The sequence below is a fragment of the Podarcis tiliguerta genome (assembly GCF_965153285.1).
Source record: "Podarcis tiliguerta genome assembly, chromosome: 1".
Classification (NCBI taxonomy): Eukaryota; Metazoa; Chordata; class Lepidosauria; order Squamata; family Lacertidae; genus Podarcis; species Podarcis tiliguerta.
In genome coordinates, this window is record NC_139534.1 from 72,970,975 (window position 1) to 72,990,255 (window position 19,281).

Here is a 19,281-nt window from a genome sequence, read left to right on the forward strand (position 1 = left end):
GTTTCCCCAGCCACTCTGGGCGGCTTACAACATATATAAAAAAAACAATAAAACATCAAATATTAAAAAATAAAACAACAACAAAACAACAATGTACTTTACTGCAAAAGGAGACAGAACGGGGAATAGACACACTCCTATATTCTATGCTACAGAACACATCCAATGGGTTTGCTAAGCTTTTCTGAACCAACAGATTATAAATCAAGGAAGAGACTTTGAAAGTAGATGATACGAGAGTAAAAACAGGAAAATTTTCTGCATCCACTACACTCCCACTGCTGGTTTGGGAATCGGTGTACCCTGGATGTTAGACACCATCCATATCTATCCTGTTGTTTCTTATGAAATATTGCATTTTCCCATACATTTCCTCCAGAACTAGCTTTGATGTGAATTTAGAAAAATGAGAACCTAGCTGCATTTTAAGACAGCAATGTGTACATAGCAAGGGCTGTTCTGAATACAGTATAATATGAGATAACCCCCGTATACACTGCCCTAAGGCCTTTGGAGGAAATGAAGGAGGCAAATGTGCTGTAATATGATGAATAATAACATAGCACATCCTGGGCTGTGTACACGCCACACATTTAAAGCATATTCCCCTCCTCCAAATAATGCACATTAAATGTACTTTAAGTGGACGGTGTGTAGGCTGCCTGTGCCTTTGTCTCTCTTTTTGCTACCTATTTTAGCAGCTAGTTGAGATGTTCATGAATGGCACATTTTGAACTGGAGCCAGAATAGCTGTGAAATGATCCCAGGTAAAACTGCTTCTAAATACTTGTCACTTTGCCATTATGCTCTTTGACTACACACCTTAGTTTTGTTTAGCATCACGCAGATAGAAATGTGATTGAAGCCAACATAGTACGCCTGGATTTTCATACCCCGTTGCCAAAATTAATATTTACCAGTTCAGAATGAGGGCCAGCCTTGTGTATCTGCATTATTTTAGCCTTTTTATCAGCTTAGCACCCGTAATTGAGAACCACTGTGTATAAAATGGATTTGGCACACATAATCTTAGCCATCAGTCTCATTGACATAATTACATTGTTTAACAGGATTAGGATTAAAGTACAAATTTGCTACAATACCTTTTGCTTTCTATATATTTTTTTTTACAATGTTTTCAGTTTAGGCAAGTTTCTTCTTCTTCTTCTTCTTCTTCTTCTTCTTCTTCTTCTTCTTCTTCCTCCTCCTCCTCCTCCTCCTCCTCCTCCTGCTCCTGCCCTCTTCCAAATGAATATAGTCTGAATGGGTAGTAAGATTAGTTTGAGGGTGAAAGTTACAGAAAATAATGAAGACTAGCCCTTGGAGGGTCAATGGCGCAGGGTGTGCCATGTTGGACTGCCATCATGATTTTTCAAGGCCACGCCATGCTGATTCTGCTTCCAACAGTGGAAGTTCCAGCTGGCCGGCGTTTATCTTAGTGGAAATAACAATAAAAAAGCCAAAGGAAAATGCATTATATAGGGAACTACCGTCTAGCATTTGCTCGGACTTTTGTGTGTGGCTTGTTTGATGAGCAGTAAGCATAGAAGATGCAAAGAATTGTACACATTGGATGCACATGCAGAAGACATATTCTGGTTCAATATTTTTCCTATCACTATCATGAATCAAACTTCCTTCAGTATCACGAATGAAGGTCCCTTCTTTTTCCCTTGGATGATTTGCCCAGGCCAATTCTCTGTCTCATGCTAACTCTCACTGTAATCTTTTTGCCCAGGATTCTGGGTTACAATTCCTTTGGAAAACCTCACAGAAACCTTCTTGTTGGAAAGTTAGCTCCAAATCCTCTTTCACCAGTACATAACAGTCTACTGAGGGCACTATTTCAAAATTCTTTGTCATGTGATCATAGTAAAAGGCCTTTCCCACAGGTCCTGAGGCAGCCCATTCATGAAAGGAATTCACAAGCACATCCTTGAAAATCATAGACATCTCATTGGGAGCCACAGACACCTTTTCAGCAGGCAGCAACTGCCTCCACTAGACCTCAGCCAGCTGAGCTCCCCCCTTCTTAGTGTGTGGTTTCTTTGCTCTTACCCAAGTCTGTATTCCCAAAGGCAGGCATTGAAGAACTGTCCAGGGTGATCAAGTCAATGGTTTGCTCCTGGATGGTGGTCTGAAAGTGCAATCATTGCCAAGCTGCCTTGTTCAGCTGAAGAAACATCTCCTCCAGGGTGACTGCCATGAAATCTCTGCCAGTGTTCTGCCCTGGGAGCTGACTCCCTGGCTGAAATCCTGGAGAGCCACTGGCATTCAGTATAGACAATACAGAGCTAGATAGATCAATGGTTTGATTTGGTATTAGGCAGCTTTCTAAGTTCCTATGTTCCTAGGACAACCTTGATTGCCGCTCAGTGCCTCCAATACAGAATATCCCCGAGGAAGATAAATAGCAACAAGAATCTCCTCCACCACAGCGACAATATCCACATCTCAGGCTCTCTCTCCCAATCTTCCTCCAATTATTGGTCTTCACTTTGCACTTTTGAAAGGCCTCTAAATAACCATATCTGAAATCAGTGCATTTCAAAACTATTTGCAGTGTTGATTTTCTGACTTCTTTCTATTAAAAAAATAATAATACAAAACAATTCTGTACAAAAGAATACGGAACTTCTGGCTTCCATCCCACCTCCCAAAAGACATGCTTTCCCTGCAAGCAAGGATGGCGCTGTGAGGGCACGTTACACTTCATTGCCAAACTGTTGTCCAAACTCAATTGCACATTCAGTAGCAAGTGATGATATGGGAGAGGGGAAGAAATGATGATAATTGGCCACTCCTGTACGCTTTGTCTGCAGTAAATGCGTAAATGTCAGCTATAACTAAAATGTCAAAACATTCGAGGAGAACAGGAATTCAGTTTAGACTCAGCAAGGTTGTCATGTTTAGGCAATGAAATATCTGTGCTCTTATTCCCATCAACCCTGGGCAAAAGATCTTGCTTATCAGCATCTTCTCATTTTGCTGATGATGAACGATACAGTAGTGGGATATTGAACCTACAAATGTGAAGAACCCAAACTGAGAAACGCTGCACACACAGGTATGAGGTATGTACAATGTCCTATGATGCAAACAACATATTGCTACCTGCACCCCATTCTCTGAACAAAACAGTATTGAGAGAGGAATGAATTGCCTGTCCTGGCTGTGATTTGTTTGAACGGATGGTTTGAATATGCCTTCAGTAGACATATGCACGGAGACACAGATTACTCAATAGCGGTTTAATCTGCAATGAGTTGCCAGGTGATGTTCCTGGGGAATAATAATCACACATGATCTAAAGCACTGCATATGTGACCAGCCTCTTGAAATGGAAATCTGTCCTGACACAAACTGGCTGCTCATTTACTTCTGCAGGAATCATCGGCAAAACACGCCCATTTCTCTCTTTTCCCAGCCTCTGATAGCAACAAAGGGGATCTCAGGACCAGACTACATATTTGGTTTAATTTACTTTCTGTAACAGTTGCTGCAGACACCCCCAATCTGCAATTGGGCTGTCATGTATTGGCATGGGGAACTCTAACCTTTTCCCCATGCTACAGTCCCAGTTCAGGTTGTTCCTCTCAAACTAGTCTGAGCCATGGAGGAGGCCTAAATTCTTCAGTCTGCAAGTTCCCCCCTTCTTTGTCTAGTTGCTGCTCTGGGAGAGACAAAATGGATATGGAGGAAAGAACCCCAGTCCACACACAGCACCCCCAGTCCAAATGGGGGGTCACCTACAGCTACCTCTACAAAACGTAACATGTCACTGAGTGATCCAAACACAGAGCTGCAATGTAAAGTGCAGTTTGGCCCTCAGCTTACACCCTCTGTTGCTTGGAAGAAGGTGCTTTGCTCTCACCTGCTGCTGATTCAGTCAACACATGGGTCAGTTTAAACATCTCCCTTACCAAGGCTGGCATCTGGCAGCAGTCAGCTAAATGTTTCTGCCTACAAGACACAGCTATCTTAATTAAAAAGAATGAGCTACTGGAAAAAGTGTAGGAAGGAAGAGTAAAAGCGTGAAGGAAAAGATGATTAAATGAATGCACATAAGCTTAGCTGTCCAGCCCTAAAGCAATTAATTACAGGAATTGTTACAGAGGTTTTTTGTAAATCACAATTCCAGCATTATGAAGGTCTCATGTAGCTTCAAGCCTTAGTTTCACATCCCTTTGCTTTTTCAGTGTTGCACAAGACATTGCACAAATATGGTTCACACAGATGACTTATTTGTTCATCTGTTCCCCGGTAACACCCTTAGCATGGGAACTTTTGCATTGCAGAATTATGAATATACACAAACTGTAAATAATAGGGCTCATATATTGGGATTAGTTTAGCTCATGCAGATGTTGATTGTTGCTGCTGTTGTTAATTTGAGTTCTTATCCATCTTATCCATCCTTCATCATGGATCCCAAAGCAGGTTATAACCATTTAAAAATACAATATTCAAATCAGTTTAAAACAAGTGACAGTCAAGAGAATAGAATGGGTCCAGAAATATGTATCTTGGGTAAATTGGTGCAGCTTCAGCATGCAATGAAAGCTGGATAATTAAGGTACCAGCTTAGGGGCTGCCTCTACCCGGTCACCACCAGGCAGACTTCTGAGGGAAGCAGAAGGATCATGTGGTCTGCCTCTGCTGCTCTTAACACCCAAGATGGTCAATAGGGGTGGTCTTTCAGATATTGCCCACATTATACATTACATTTGAGCTTTCACATGATGTAAAAGTCACTTCCAAAGATATAGTATAGCAGAACTATATTGCTCAGGTTTAGCACTCATTTCCACATTCTTTGCAAATGGATTTTTTCCTGGAAACAAATAACACAGAAATGAGCACTAAAATTCCACTAAATTCCACTGTTGTTTCAGAAGTGGTTTTGAAAGGCTCATATGAAAGGTCAGATATAAAGCTGAATGTAACAGTTCTAGAGAAGTCATGAAAATGGAATGAACTGCTGTGTGAATGCAGTCAAAGTCCTTGACAGACCTCCATAGAAAAGTGAAATCCCATTGGGGATGTAATGCTAATCACACTTCTCTGGGAGTAAGCCCCATCAATTCAACAGGATTTACTTCTGAGTGAACACAGACTTGTCCTTGCAGTTAAACTCTTGCAGCCTAGAAAATGCATATGGAAGAACTGGTGGGGTGGAGAAGAGATTGAATATATTAATATATTCCAGGCAGAATTTGCATGCTATGGGTGATATATTCAGGTGCTACATCAGTGATGTCTTCTTACATCAGTGGTGTCTTTCTGTAGCTCTAACTTTAGCCCCCCCCCCAAAGCATTGTACTGTAGTTCATCTTACCTGTTGCTTCTAATAAGATTAAGAAGCCCATGAGAGACTGAATGTCATGGCTGCCCTTCATAACTGATTCTCCAACTTTCAACGCAAACATGCTACTCTCAACCACTGTACCTTAAATAAGCTGCTTAATGTTATATTCTGATTGTACATTGCTGTTTTTTGTTCATTAACAGTGAATGTCAGACATAAGAGCAAAGCCACCAAAGTCATTTTAAAAAAGAAATATTATGCTTGCAAGCTTTGGATAACTCAGAATTATGTTCTTATGACCATTCCCAATGGAACAGATGACCTCAAAAACTGATGATTACATGCCTAGGCTACTCATGATGGTAAATGTAGATCAATACCGTGTAGAGGTGGTCATTCTGCACTGCAAATAGAGGTGGGTTCTGCACTGCAAATGGGAATGACTACCCGCCCACCCCTGCTCTGTTCTTTCATATGCATTCTCTAAGGTGCACATTTCGACTTTGCTATTGGGGGCAAGGGGGTGTTCTGTGCCAGGGACAGGACTAAGCACTGCCTCTATATTGGCTCCTTTTAATTAAATGGCTCAGTGGGGACTGGTGAAGGGATTGGGATAAGGGAAATAAAACCTCTCATCTCCTGCACTGGAGGTGTGCGCCATACATAAGGCCGCTAGCAGAGAATGCAGGAGGAGGAGGAGGAGGAAGAAAGACTTCTTGTTTTTATTGTTTTATCAGTGATTGCCACATAGTGGCAGCAGTAGACAGATACTCAGTGTCTGCCTGTGGTCTGTTCTCTCTTCAGCTACTTTTTAAGAAAGCCCACTCCCCATCTGAGTTGCCCCTGATGGTGGCCAAATAATGCTGAATTGTGATGGACAAGAAGCCGAAAATTATCACCTTACAGGTTATTCATGCTTGCTGGCCTTGGTGTTTTATTTTCCACATCCTCCTGTGGAAAGAACCATTTGTCGTGCCATGGCTGAGGACGGCTAATTTTGCTGTTCTGTTGAAGTCGGGGACATTTTTGCTATTAGGCTTGGCATTTGTACACCTGCAAGGCTGCATGGCAATCTCTTTGACATAAAAGGGGTTTAAAAGACTTTTATGAACACATAACCGAATGGAGACAGCCTGTACTGATTTTTCTGTCTGGCTGGAACCATGCGAAACTTTGGAAACAGTTTTTAGCAACATAGTTCACTGTCCAAAAATAAAATGCCCACTGTTTTAGATTTTTGCATGATGCCCTAGAGTGATGCTACTTTGGGACGTGGTGCATAATTAAAACAGTGGGTGGTTTGAATCTGCCCAACGCAGGTCATAACACAGCTGCCTGTCACTCCCTGGGGCGGGGGGTGGGGCAATGATGTCAGGAGCCCCCAACAGACTCTGCTCTCAACTTGAAGCCAACCCTGAGGCCACATCACAATGCTTTACAATACCGTTGGCACACATGGTGAACTCCCAACTGAAAACACAGATTCCAAAGTATTAAGAATTTAAATGTGTGTTTTAAATTTGACCTTAATCTGTAATGTTTTGTTTTGATATCTTCCAGTGCTCTATTTGATGCTTTGAGTTGCAAACTGCTTCGAGTTTAAATTTTAAAATTATAAAACAATATACAAATGATTTAAATAAATAGATAAGTAAATAGTTTTTACTGTACATGGCCTTGTGTTATCTATACAGTGGTACCTCAGGTTAAGTAGTTAATTCGTTCCAGAGGTCCGTACTTAACCTGAAACTGTTCTTAACCTGAGGTGCCACTTTAGCTAATGGGGCCTCCTGCTGCTTCTGCGCCGCCAGAGCACAATTTCTGTTCTCATCCTGAAGCAAAGTTCTTAACCTAAAGCACTATTTCTGGGTTAGCAGAGTCTGTAACCAGAAGCGTATGTAACCTGAAGCGTATGTAACCCGAGGTACCACTGTATCTATATCTATCTCAGTGGGTGGTTTATAAATGTTCTTATAAATAAATGAATAAACATATCCATGGTACAAGCTGGCTATATGCAAAAGGTTGATGAGAGGAACAGAGGAGTCTGCTGTACACTGAGTTGAAACTGCTTTATGCTCAGTCGGATCATTGGTCCCTTTAGCCCAGTATTGTCTACACTGGCTAGCAGTAGCTCTCCAGGGCGTCATGCAGAAGTATTTCTTAGCCTGGGATTGAGCCTGAGACAGAACAGATGATCTCGCATACGATCTTTCCCTGTTCCCAAGGAGCTAGCATGTGCAATGCTTAGAGGCTTTATTACAGCTGAGTGGTATATAAATGTTGTTACATAAAAACAAATCAATAAAAGATGTTGTAGGATCTGCCACTCCATCTCAGGCCCATGGAATTACCCTGTTGTTCACAGAACCACGAATAGTCAAAGAATGGTAAAAGACAAGATTCTGGGTTCGAGCTGCAAAGCAAGAAATCAGAGCTACATTCCTGATTCTTTCTTTGAAGCGGTCCCAACCAAGCTGCCAAAGGCAGGGGTGTTTTGGATCCGGTCTGCAGCTCAGATCCAGTTCTCCACTGGTGCCTTGTAGTCAGTCACAGAATCTCAGAAGGAGCAAGTACTGGCAAGGCACACAACCTTTTCTTCACGTGAAAATATAGCAGTTGGTTTGGATGCTTTCCTGCTACGTGAAGCCATGGTCATCTTCAACAACAATGGCCAATAAGGCAGATGATGGTGACAAATTTAGGGCACACTCAAAGCCAAATTTTAGTACATTAAAGTGCGACTGAGTTTCACTGCAGACATTTCAAGCCCAGGCTTAAGCACTTTCAATCAAATGCCCTCTTCTATGAAATCAATGGGAGTTAAAAGTGAAGTATGGCTGGATCAGGCCCAGCATGACTAACCCTGTCTGGGATATTTCGGCACTCATCCACTTGGATGCATCAGGAGCACAAGGGTTTCCGAGAAGTAAAAACCGCTGTTTTCCCCCTGCCATTTGTAATGTAATTTGTGGATAGCAAAAGCCAAAAATGGAGAGTCCCGGCAATATTTGTATGCCATTCTTGGTTTTTACAGCTGCCATCAGTCAGGACTTGTCACAATCTCGATTATTTTTAAGGCACATTAGGCATGGTCAGGTATTCTGTCTTTTGGCATTGGACCTTGTTGGTGGGAGGCCAAGATTTAATGGAATGACTTTCTAATTATGGGCCTGCTTATAGAAATTCATCTCCAACACCTGTTTCCTGGGAAGCATCAAGGAAAGGATGGTGCTGATAAATGGGCCAGGGGGGGCTTTTGTACAGCACCTAGAGCGACTGAGTATACACACTCCTTTGTGCAGTATGCAGTATACACAACATATAGCCAATGGTGTACGTGCACACACACACACACACACACACACACACACAATGCACACACATATATCCATAGTAATATAAAGCATTCATATTGCTCTATATCTGTCATGATTCCCATTGATTTTAATGGGGCATCCATGTGCACAGCTGTGTATTCTGACCATAGTATCTTATTCCTGCTCCCAGTAAAGCAAGAAGATAGAGTTCATATAGGAGGGGAAGGATCAGAAGGGAAGAACCATCCCAGCACCAGCCTCTAGGTGGCCGAAGGGGCAGCAGTATTAGATGCTTCTCCCCATGTGATCTTGTCCCTCCTGTATGGTCTCTATTCACTTATGTTCCCAGGAGCATTGTGGCCTGTACCCATGGGGGAGTGGCAGTCATCCTGCTCCCCTGACTTAAGGATCAGGACTTGGAACAAACGCTTCACTGGTTCATCTCTGAGGCTGCTTCAAGCTGCTTATTCTGACTTTTCAGGTCCTGCATGGCTTAAGGAATCCCTGCACCACACATCAGCCTGCCTGGATGGTGAGGCCACTCTGTTATATCGTGCGGTTCCTTCACTTATGACAAAATGTAGTAAGCCAATAGCCAACCCTACTGCTTGGGGTGGGGGGCATCCTGCTCATTCTGCTGAATGGGGCCATGCCCTAAAGTCCAGTGACTTTTCCTTGTCCAACTGTGCAGAGTGGGTGAAACCCAGTTGTGGCCAGCCGCAACCACAACAGCCTTCTGCTTGCATAACAGAACTTCCCGTCTCTCGTCTTCTCCTTGGTGCCTTCTCCTGTCCCCAGATCTGGAGAACTCCCTTTGCTTCCACCCACGCAACGTGGTCTCGCCCACTAATCCAGTTTCACTTCGACCTTTTCCCCTTTGAAACTTTTTGTTTGTTTCCTTGCCCTTTCCTGAAACCCGGATACTGCAGCCACATCAGCTGCGCAGAGTTTATCATCACCATCACTTTAAAGAAAACCTGACCCCCCTTGGGTTCCTCCCTTGAGTGGAAAGTTTGATTATTAGTTAAGATCATTGAATTTGAGGATATTTCTTCCCATAGATTTAACACCGAAAGGGGACGCGAAAAAGAAAGGAGAGATGGGGGTGGGGGGTGGGAATGGGGGCCGGAGAAGGAAACAAATGGGGGAGAAGGTGTTAATGGGAGTATCGACCGCTAGGGGCCGATCGCGAGCTGGAAAACCTGGGGAACAAATCAGACCTAGCCCCGCCGTTTGTCCGTCAGTGGATAGATACGTAAACACAATTGAGAATTGGGCAGGCGACTTCTGCAACGGGGGACCGGGCAAGAGAGCGCAGCGCGCGCGCCGCAGCAGACTTGTTCCCAGAAGAATGTTGAACTAACTGATGCGCAGCGGGCGCTCGGATGGGGTCGGAGAATTCCGGGAGGGGATAAAAAAACACCACCCTCTATCGATTAGCATATAGATCGTTTTCTGTCGGGGTTAGGGAGAGGGGAGGAAACGGTGCCCAGGAAGAGCAACAACAACAACAAGTGGACGCCGCCAGCCGAGCGACTGACTTTGCACGCCGAAATTGGGAGGTGGTGGTGGGGAAAGGCGAAGGGGCTGCAGCTTGGAGCGCGCAAGCCGGGAGGAGGGAGGGGAAGCGCCCCCAGGCAGCAGCAGCAGCAGCAGCGCATCTCCTTTGTCAAACCTTGCGAGAGCAACAGCCTGTCTGGGCGCGAGGAGGGATTGTTGGGAACGGGTGATTTACAACAATTGCTCAGCTCCAAAAGAGAGAAAAGCGGGGAGGTGGGGGAAGGCTGCGCTTGGAAAAGAACAGCGAGCTGTACACGCAACATCCATAATCCGAGACCATTGCAGACAAGCCCCGGCGCTCACCCCCCACCCCTGCCCCATTCTTCGTCCCCAAAGCGCCCCCTCCTTTTTGTCAACTTCTGGGGTTTCTGCACATCCTCCTCGATTTGGTCAAGATCAAAGCTGAAAGGAGTGGCAGCCGGGGTTTTTGTTTTGTTTTGTTTTTTTGCGCCCGGAATTTTGCATCGCCCAAAGCCTCCAGGAGTCTTTTTGCTGTTGTTGTTGCCTCGGCTCGCCCAGAAGAAAGGAGAAGGCGATTCGCCGTCGCCCCTCCGCTTTATGCGACCCCCACCCCTCCCGCGCCGCGCACCTTCCTCCTTCGGAGCGCGGCACCTGCGAAAACAGGTTGCCCAGAAAAGCCTCCCCGCCCCCGCCGACCAAGATCTCTTGCTCTCTCTTTCTCGTTTTGCAGATCCTGAGTGCTGCCTTTTCTCAGCCCGTCGCGGTAAGTAGACAGCAATGCCTCCCCACGGCCCCCTCCCCGCATGATGCTTAGGGGTTATATGCGCTATCTTTAAGAAGATTGTCTCGGGTGCATGTTTTTAAATGCTAAGTGTGTGCGTGCGCGCGCGCGTACGCCTGTTAGAGCTTCATTGCCCCTGCTGTTTGACTATTCCTCATGCAGCACAGCCACCCTCTTATAATATTTCCCAACGCTCGCCTTTTGGGTGAAAATTGCCAGCATCAACTTCCAAGAACGAAATTTGATTTTTAGCGAGAGCTGGGATGTTCTTTATACCTAATGAGTTCCAAAGATGTAGCATGCAAGCTGGCGGACTTGGATTAATTATGTATTCTGCTATATAGGTATTGTTACAGAGGCTGGGTGGAATTTATGTGTGGTGCTCTCATGATCCAATTATTCATAATACGTCTGCATCCATGCATTTGTAGCCATGGTGGGTACCTGGAAATATTTCCTACCTAGATTTATGCAACCCACAGTTTCTCTATTGCATGGACAATAGATGTGTGTGTATGAGAGAGAGTGAATACCTTTGTTATCCAGAGATAAAAAATGTCAGTCTAAATGCACATTGCAATATAGATTTGCAGTCAGATGTTCTGTGTGAAATAGTGTATGGAGACACAAACCATACATAGCTATGCACCTTGCTGTGTTGTGTGCAGGAATACCTAGTCTGCATTCATACCTATGCTATGCACAGGTATATTTCTACATATATATGCAATACAGAGCTACATCTCTGTTGCAATAGAGATTTGCATTTGAAATCCTCTCTCTGGAGATAAAAGAACACTGTGTGAGATGTGGGTGTGTATATGCCTTCATATTCCTCAACTATATCTATATATAGACAGATGCACACAGACACAGAAAAACTGTGCATGCAGTGTGGGTGGGTGTACAATGGTAGAGAACGATGAGGAGTGAAATTAGGCAAATCTGAACCCTTTAATATGAAATACCATCACTTGCATCTATAGAATATGACCCATCCTTTTCTTTTGTCCCCCCCACCTTTTTTTTTTTGGTCTGTGTGCATGTATGTGTTTCAGGATAGACATTTCTACTGCATGAGAGTAACCAAAGGGTGATCCACTCCTTTCTCTCCGATGGGGAACTCAGAGCCAGCTTTTCAGCCTTCTTGTTGTTGTCCTTCTCTGGCCGCAGTCCCTCCTGCTGCTGACTTGGGCAATGCTTTCTCAAGCTTAAGACGTTGCTGACAGATTGGCAAAAGCGAGAGTGTGTTCAGACCTCCGCACTGTGTAAACAAAGCGAAGACTGGAAGTTCCTTCAACTTTCTAAACAGCTGTGTTCACCAGCAATTTCATTGCTAGGCCAAAGCATCATGTGGAGGCAATTCTGGGGATGTTGGCTATTTTGCACTTGATTGTCCCGAGGAACTCAAGACCAGTGTTTGTTCTCGAAGAGTTCTTACTTTGCTTAGGTGCACTCCTCGCTTGATTCAAAGTGTCCACAGAAAATCATGAACTCGGACCTGTGGATTTTGTGTGAGCCACTGAAGAATACCATAAGCAGTGGGATCTCAAGTGTAAGAGGACATGGTCCAGGATTATCTCTTGACAACACCAGAGGACTTTTACAAACACACCTCCATAATTTGTATCACACCTTCTGGGCAGTAAGATGTGGAACACTTCGCCTTGAGAAGTAATGCAGAGTGAAAACCCAGGTTATGCTAACAAGGAGGGACGATGCTTCCGAGATACTGTTTTCCAAACCTCGGTGGTCATGCTCTTCTCACTCAAAACACCCAGTGATGACTATTGAGAAACGGGACATTTTCTTCCCCTCTTGAGTGTCCTAAACAAAGAAATCCACCATGGAGGTTGCAATGGTAAGTGCAGACAGCTCTGGGTGCAACAGCCACATGCCCTATGGATATGCAGCCCAAGCAAGAGCCAGAGAAAGAGAGCGACTGGCACAGTCCAGGGCGGCGGCGGCGGCAGCTGTAGCGGCTGCAACGGCTGCCGTAGAAACGGGGGTCTCTGGAGGAGGAGGACCTCAGCACCACTATCACCAGGAACAGAATCGTGGGGCCTCCTCTTCCTCCTGTGGTGGGAACACATCACGTAGCAGTTATCGTCAGAGCAGGAGGAAGAAGCAAAGGAGGAAAAAAGCCTACTGTCTTGGCAGCAGGGAGTTTGGTGCCTCTTTCCCTTGCTCAGAGTTGCTGCCCCTGAGTGGCTCAGAGGAGAAGATCCTGAAGGACTTGAGCGAGGAGGACGAAGAGGAAGAAGAGGAGGAAGATGACGGGGAGGATGAAGAAGACGAGGAAAAGAAGTTCTACTGCAGTGATGGAGAAGGTGAAGATGAGTATTCGTTTTCTGATCAGCTTCCTGATGACGGCGCTGGGCCCGGCGGCTACACTTCTGTCCGCTACAGCGAGTACGAATGCTGTGAACGAGTTGTCATCAATGTTTCTGGCCTGCGGTTTGAGACTCAGCTGAAGACCTTGGCTCAGTTTCCCGAAACACTGCTTGGTGACCCAGCAAAGCGGGGCAGGTACTTTGACCCTCTCCGGAATGAGTATTTCTTTGACAGGAACCGCCCCAGCTTTGATGCAATTTTATATTACTATCAGTCCGGAGGGCGTCTGAAAAGGCCAGTCAATGTCCCCTTTGACATTTTCAGCGAGGAGGTGAAATTCTACGAACTCGGGGAGGAGGCCATGCTGAAGTTCAGAGAGGATGAAGGCTTCGTCAAGGAAGAAGATGACAAGGTACTGCCTGAAAACGAATTCAAGAAGCAGGTGTGGCTGCTCTTCGAGTACCCTGAGAGCTCCAGCCCTGCCCGAATTATTGCCATCGTCTCGGTTTTGGTCATTTTGATCTCCATCGTCATTTTCTGCCTGGAGACACTGCCAGAGTTCAGAGATGAGAAGGAGCTGATTTTGACCTACAACGTGGAGAATGTGAATGAGACGTTGCAGATGTCGGGCGGGGGACACACAATTTTCAACGACCCCTTCTTCATTGTTGAGACCGTTTGCATCATTTGGTTCTCGTTTGAGTTTACAGTGCGCTTCTTTGCTTGCCCCAGCAAAGCAGTCTTCTTCAAGAACATCATGAACATCATAGACATTGTTTCCATTTTGCCTTACTTCATCACCCTGGGTACAGACTTGGCGCAGCAGCAGGGCAGCAACGGCCAGCAGGCCATGTCTTTCGCCATCCTGAGGATCATCCGCCTCGTCCGGGTGTTTCGCATCTTCAAGCTCTCCAGACACTCCAAGGGTTTGCAGATCCTGGGCCACACTCTCAGGGCCAGCATGAGGGAACTGGGCCTCCTGATCTTCTTCCTTTTTATTGGCGTCATTTTGTTTTCCAGTGCTGTTTATTTTGCAGAAGCTGATGAATCTCTCACTCATTTTCACAGCATCCCAGATGCCTTTTGGTGGGCTGTTGTGACCATGACTACAGTTGGTTATGGGGACATGAAGCCCATCACTGTTGGTGGGAAAATAGTCGGGTCCCTATGTGCCATTGCAGGTGTGCTAACCATTGCTTTACCAGTGCCAGTGATTGTCTCCAACTTTAACTATTTTTATCACAGAGAGACCGAAAATGAGGAAAATACTCAGCTGACACAAAACGCAGTCAGCTGTCCGTACCTTCCGACGATACTCAAGAAGATCCGAAGTTCGTCATCTTCATCCATGGAGGAGAAATCAGAGTATTTGGAGATGGAGGAAGGGGTTAAAGAGTCTCTTTGTGTGAAGGAGAAAAAGTGTCAGGTCACAGGAAACGGCAGTGAGACAGCAAAACAGAACTGTGTTAATGCAAAATCTGTGGAAACGGATGTTTAACTTTGACTGTTTCCAAACCTATTTATGCATTAAAGTGCACATTGGTTTTTTAAAAAATGAAATATGCAAACAGGAGTTTAAACAAGCATATAGAAATATGCCATTCACTTGTTGAACATGAATTACAAAGCATTAGTAAACTTGTATTGCATATCAAGTCAATGATATACCTTGTGGAGGGGGTTTTACCTGAAATAGTTTCAAAGTTTATATTTTTACTAGAATGCAGGTGTTTTGCACATGAGGGAAACAATTTTACTTTTAAGGAGGATGTGTTTATCCACCTCACTCACTGCCCAGTGGTAAAAGTTAGCATTTCAAGGTATTTACTATGTAAGAAACAATGAAGTTCAGTAGCCATGCATTCATTTGTTAACGCTTTAAGAACAGCTACCATGATTCAGTGGATTCCATAATCTTTGATTTTAAAATGCTAAAGATGGTTGTGGGGAAAAAAATTATTCTATGGAAACTTCAAATTTGATCCTAAAATATTTAAAGAATCATTGTTTTTTTTTAAAAAACACCAACCAACCAACCAACCAACCAACCTGGATATGTAATTGTTGAAGATACTACCAAACCCCCAGAAAATGTTTATTTTTATAATGCTTTTTTGGAGACCTTGTGGCATTTGTTGAGTAATACATGGAAGAATTGAAGTTAGAAAATGATTTAACATGGTCTGGATGCAGTGGGAAAGTGACTGGATTGCTTTTTTTGCACTACTTTATATGCTGGAGATATTCTGACAGAGACTTCATACTGTGAATGTTTACTAATGTTCAATGACAATCATTGGAAGGGTGAATCCTGCATATTTATTTTCTTGTATTATTTTTTTGCGCGATGCTGATTGGCTAAGCAGCTGACTTTACATGAATTCCATAGTCTTTTAATTATGAATATCTGTTATCTGAACAAAAAAGGATTGTGAAGTAAAATTTTATAATCATTCCCCCCCTAAATCAATCTTCTTCAAACCGTCATACCAAGTAGTAATAACAAGCTCACTCATAAAAGTTGCTTAAAGGATAGAAAATGTATTCTGAATAGGGGTTGTGTGTGTGTGTGCGTACATGCATGTATGTACATGTGTTTGAACTGGAGAAGCAGGGAATGGGAATCAAATATAGCAATAGCCATAGATAAGCAAATCCAGGGCAGAAAAGATTTCACAGGATCAGGTAAATGAGGTTGCAATGTGTTGTATGTTTTTTTTTTTACTACAATCAAAGTCTATGAGTAACAGAATGCACTTTGATATTGGTTAAATATTTCTGTGGACCAGACATAGCAATATACCGTTGAACTGGCAAATTGGGATCAGCAATCTTTAACTTGCAAATGTGCTATTAGTGGGTCAGAATTTCTCCTCCCACCCACCTTTACATGCAGCACGCACCCTTCTCCATGTGTTTTGAAACAGCTTTAAAGATAAAAAAGTGTGAGATTTGTAATAAACATGGTTAAGCCTAGGCATTAAAACAGCTAAGTATACATTCACCCCATCTGGTTCCTGTTTGGGCCAATGCAACAACCTTTATATACCCAAATGCCTCATATAGACAGTGGGAGCTGTGGTGTTGCTGTGGTTCCACCACGAGTCTCGCTCTGCATTCAGGAGCTGAGAAGGTCTTCATAAACCTAACACATACTTGTAGAACAAGAGGGATGATGAATCCAGAGTTACTGATGATGGACTATATGAGTTGGGAGAAGCCTTGTGGCATTTCCACAGTTAATACAGTTGACTTCATGCTATTTATAAAAAGAATGTGGAGGCTAGGACTCGGAATTCTAAAAGGCAAAATCCATTTACAAAGCATGCATGTATACCAATGCAATTGTGGGGCAGAAAATAAATGTGTGCTTTAGACAGAAGAAATGCTTGAAAATACTAGTACTGAAATAAGATATTTCCTTGGGATCGAGAAAAAATATAGATTACCCAAACTGGTACTGTACATTCTCAGTCACACTTTGTCATAGTGGCTGATCTTTTTTCTATAATTGAGGTTTCAACCTGTAATTAATTAGTTAGTTAATTAATTGGTTTTTTTTTATTCAAGCATTTACCATGGGTACAGGTGCCACCTTAGAAGTGAAATTATTTGTTTTTTTTTCTCATATAGGAGCGAATTGCATCTTTTAAGATGGTGCCTAATGTCACGGTCTAAAAGCATATGCTTCTCTCCATGGAACCACTGTCTTAGTTATATGTAAGTTATAAGTGATCACTTAAAACTCTGCAGTTAGTCAAGTAAGGTTTATTCAAGATGATGATGATAATGGATTTCATTCAGCTTGGGACGGATCCTCTGCTTTGAATCTTTGCAGATTTGTTCATTAATCCTAAAAAGAACTGAAATAAAGATTTACTACATTTTCCTATATCCCATTATGCATTATGCAAATCTGGAACAATTTTTAGTACTAGTGCATTGTGTCTAATGCTAAGACATGGTGGCATGAAGAACTAAAATAAATATTCATAAAATTTGAACTCATATTCTCATATTCTGAATATGAAATGTTACTGCAAAATTTAAAGTTTGAGTACTCTAGATATAGCATCTCTGGTCCAAGTATATTTTTGCCCATATCAAATGCGGAATGCCATTAAGTTGCCACTCATCAGTTACTAAACATCATTGCATGTTATCTATCAAATCATATCTGATACTAATCACCACTTTATGTCATCTAACAGATACTGTCGAATACTAAATGCCACTGCATGTCAGCTATCACTTACTACAAACTATGAAATGCCATATATATGCCAGCTATCAAATTCTGCCAGATACAAACTATTGCATGTCCACTGTTCAGTACTGTCAGATATCAAATGCCGAGATCAAATAGCAGTAGATGTTGAATATGAATATCAAATAATCAATGTTTGGCAAATATTAAAAGAATATCCAGGTAGGGTACAAACCTGTAGTCCTTCAGAGATGGTAGCCTGGATCTATTCCTCTGATGTCAGAGACGGAGATCTGACATTGGAACTTATTTATTTGTTTAGAGGAGCTGTCCAATTGCTGTACAAATTAAATTGTTAATCAAACGCAGATAAAATTCACTATATATACATAAAACCATCATAATTAAAAACAAAGATTAAATATTCAGAACAAATATAGGTAACTAAATTATGTGTCTGCATAAGCTTGCGGGGGGTGGGGGGTGGAACTACCCCTTCTTTTTGCTGCCATCAGCTCCTCAGCCACTCTGGTCCAGCTGATCTTGCAGTTCTGACTTTGAGATGATAAAAAGGGGAATACTGCAGCAGAGTATTAGGAAGCAGATTGGGCCCAATGGACCCAAAGCCACCCCAGTCCCCTTACAAGTCCCCAAACAAGGAAGAAATCTAGACATGCTTCTGAGCTTGACTACATCTCTCCTTTCCTTTCCCCTTTGGAAAATCTGGAAAAGTTAAAAAAGAAGAAGCAGCAGGAAATGAATAGCATTCCTCTTACCTTCCAGCTTGGGAGGGTATAGGATATATTCATTTGTTTCACCGCCACCTTAGAATTGCACAGTACATGCATTACCTCAACATTCACCAAGGAGAATTCTGAGGAGAAATTGTGGGAGCAAGTGGAGTGGCCAGTGCTCCCAAAATTAAAACATGAGACTTCTGCTCACACAGCAAAATCTGCTCCAGGGTTCCACAACCCTTTGGAGGAGATGGTTAGGGTGGGAGTCAGGCTGTAGGTAAGGAGGAAGTTCCATGATGCAAGCAGAAATCTGTCGCTTAAGCAGAAAGATAGCATTAGCTACGACCCATAGGTCTACTTCCTGTTTCAGCCACATGGATGCTGCCTGAAACATCTGAGTGTTGCATGTCGCCAACTGAATGTTCGCTCACCTCATAGACTGCCCTCTGCATCATGTTGAGAATTTCTGTGTCACTGGCAACTACTGGGGACGGTGTGCAAACTCCCTTTGCAATGCAAAGCATCTCCGCGGCAGGCTGCTCAACTGATTGTTCCTGTATCACGAAATATAAACTGTTTCAGCAAGCATCCAGTTAGCTGGTATAACCTGTAGGTTGGCTTTGCAGCATGTGCTGGTGAAGCTAAGCTCTTTCTCCCAATGCAACGTTTTCACCATGTGAAACAAGTGTTAGAAAGAGCAGCAAGCATTTCCTGGGCACTTAGGTGGGACTCCTTTTTGAAGTTGCTTTAGTCCTTGCGGTCCTGATTTTGTGACATCTCATCCATGTCTTGAAGCAAGCAGAAAACAAGGTTGCTCTTCTTTTTGATGGCTCATTTGCTTATACTATTTTGACCCCACCTTTCCTTGAAAGAGCTCATGCAGAGTGGTGTACATAATAACATTTAGCAGTGGCTTGCTGAGTCAAGGAGGCGTGAGGCAACAGGCAGGTCAGTGTAGTGCAAATGCGCTGGCATAGCCAATTCGCCACTCCTGCTGACGCACTTGCACCTTTCTGACCTCCCTCTAGTGACCCACCTGCTGAGAAGGTAGTGTGATGTGTCCCCCCCCCCCG

The 19,281-nt window shown here is 43.5% G+C and overlaps 1 protein-coding gene and 1 long non-coding RNA gene across 2 annotated transcripts in view; one reads left to right on the forward strand and one right to left on the reverse strand.

The window, feature by feature from the left end:
• The window catches only part of LOC310682362, a 599,763-nt gene that overhangs the window by 272,869 nt on the left and 307,613 nt on the right, over positions 1–19,281 (reverse strand). The gene's annotated exons all lie outside the window — the stretch shown is intronic.
• Positions 9,887–17,948, forward strand: KCNA4 (potassium voltage-gated channel subfamily A member 4). The gene is made up of 2 exons (XM_083455169.1): positions 9,887–10,912; positions 11,989–17,948. Exon 2 carries the CDS (start codon positions 12,777–12,779, stop codon positions 14,760–14,762), a length of 1,986 nt encoding a protein of 661 aa, XP_083311295.1. The 5' UTR covers positions 9,887–10,912; positions 11,989–12,776; the 3' UTR covers positions 14,763–17,948.

What these genes read in the sequence shown, in the direction of transcription:
- KCNA4 (XM_083455169.1), top strand. Translation starts at nt 12,777, where the DNA reads ATGGAGGTTGCAATGGTAAGTGCAGACAGCTCTGGGTGCAACAGCCAC.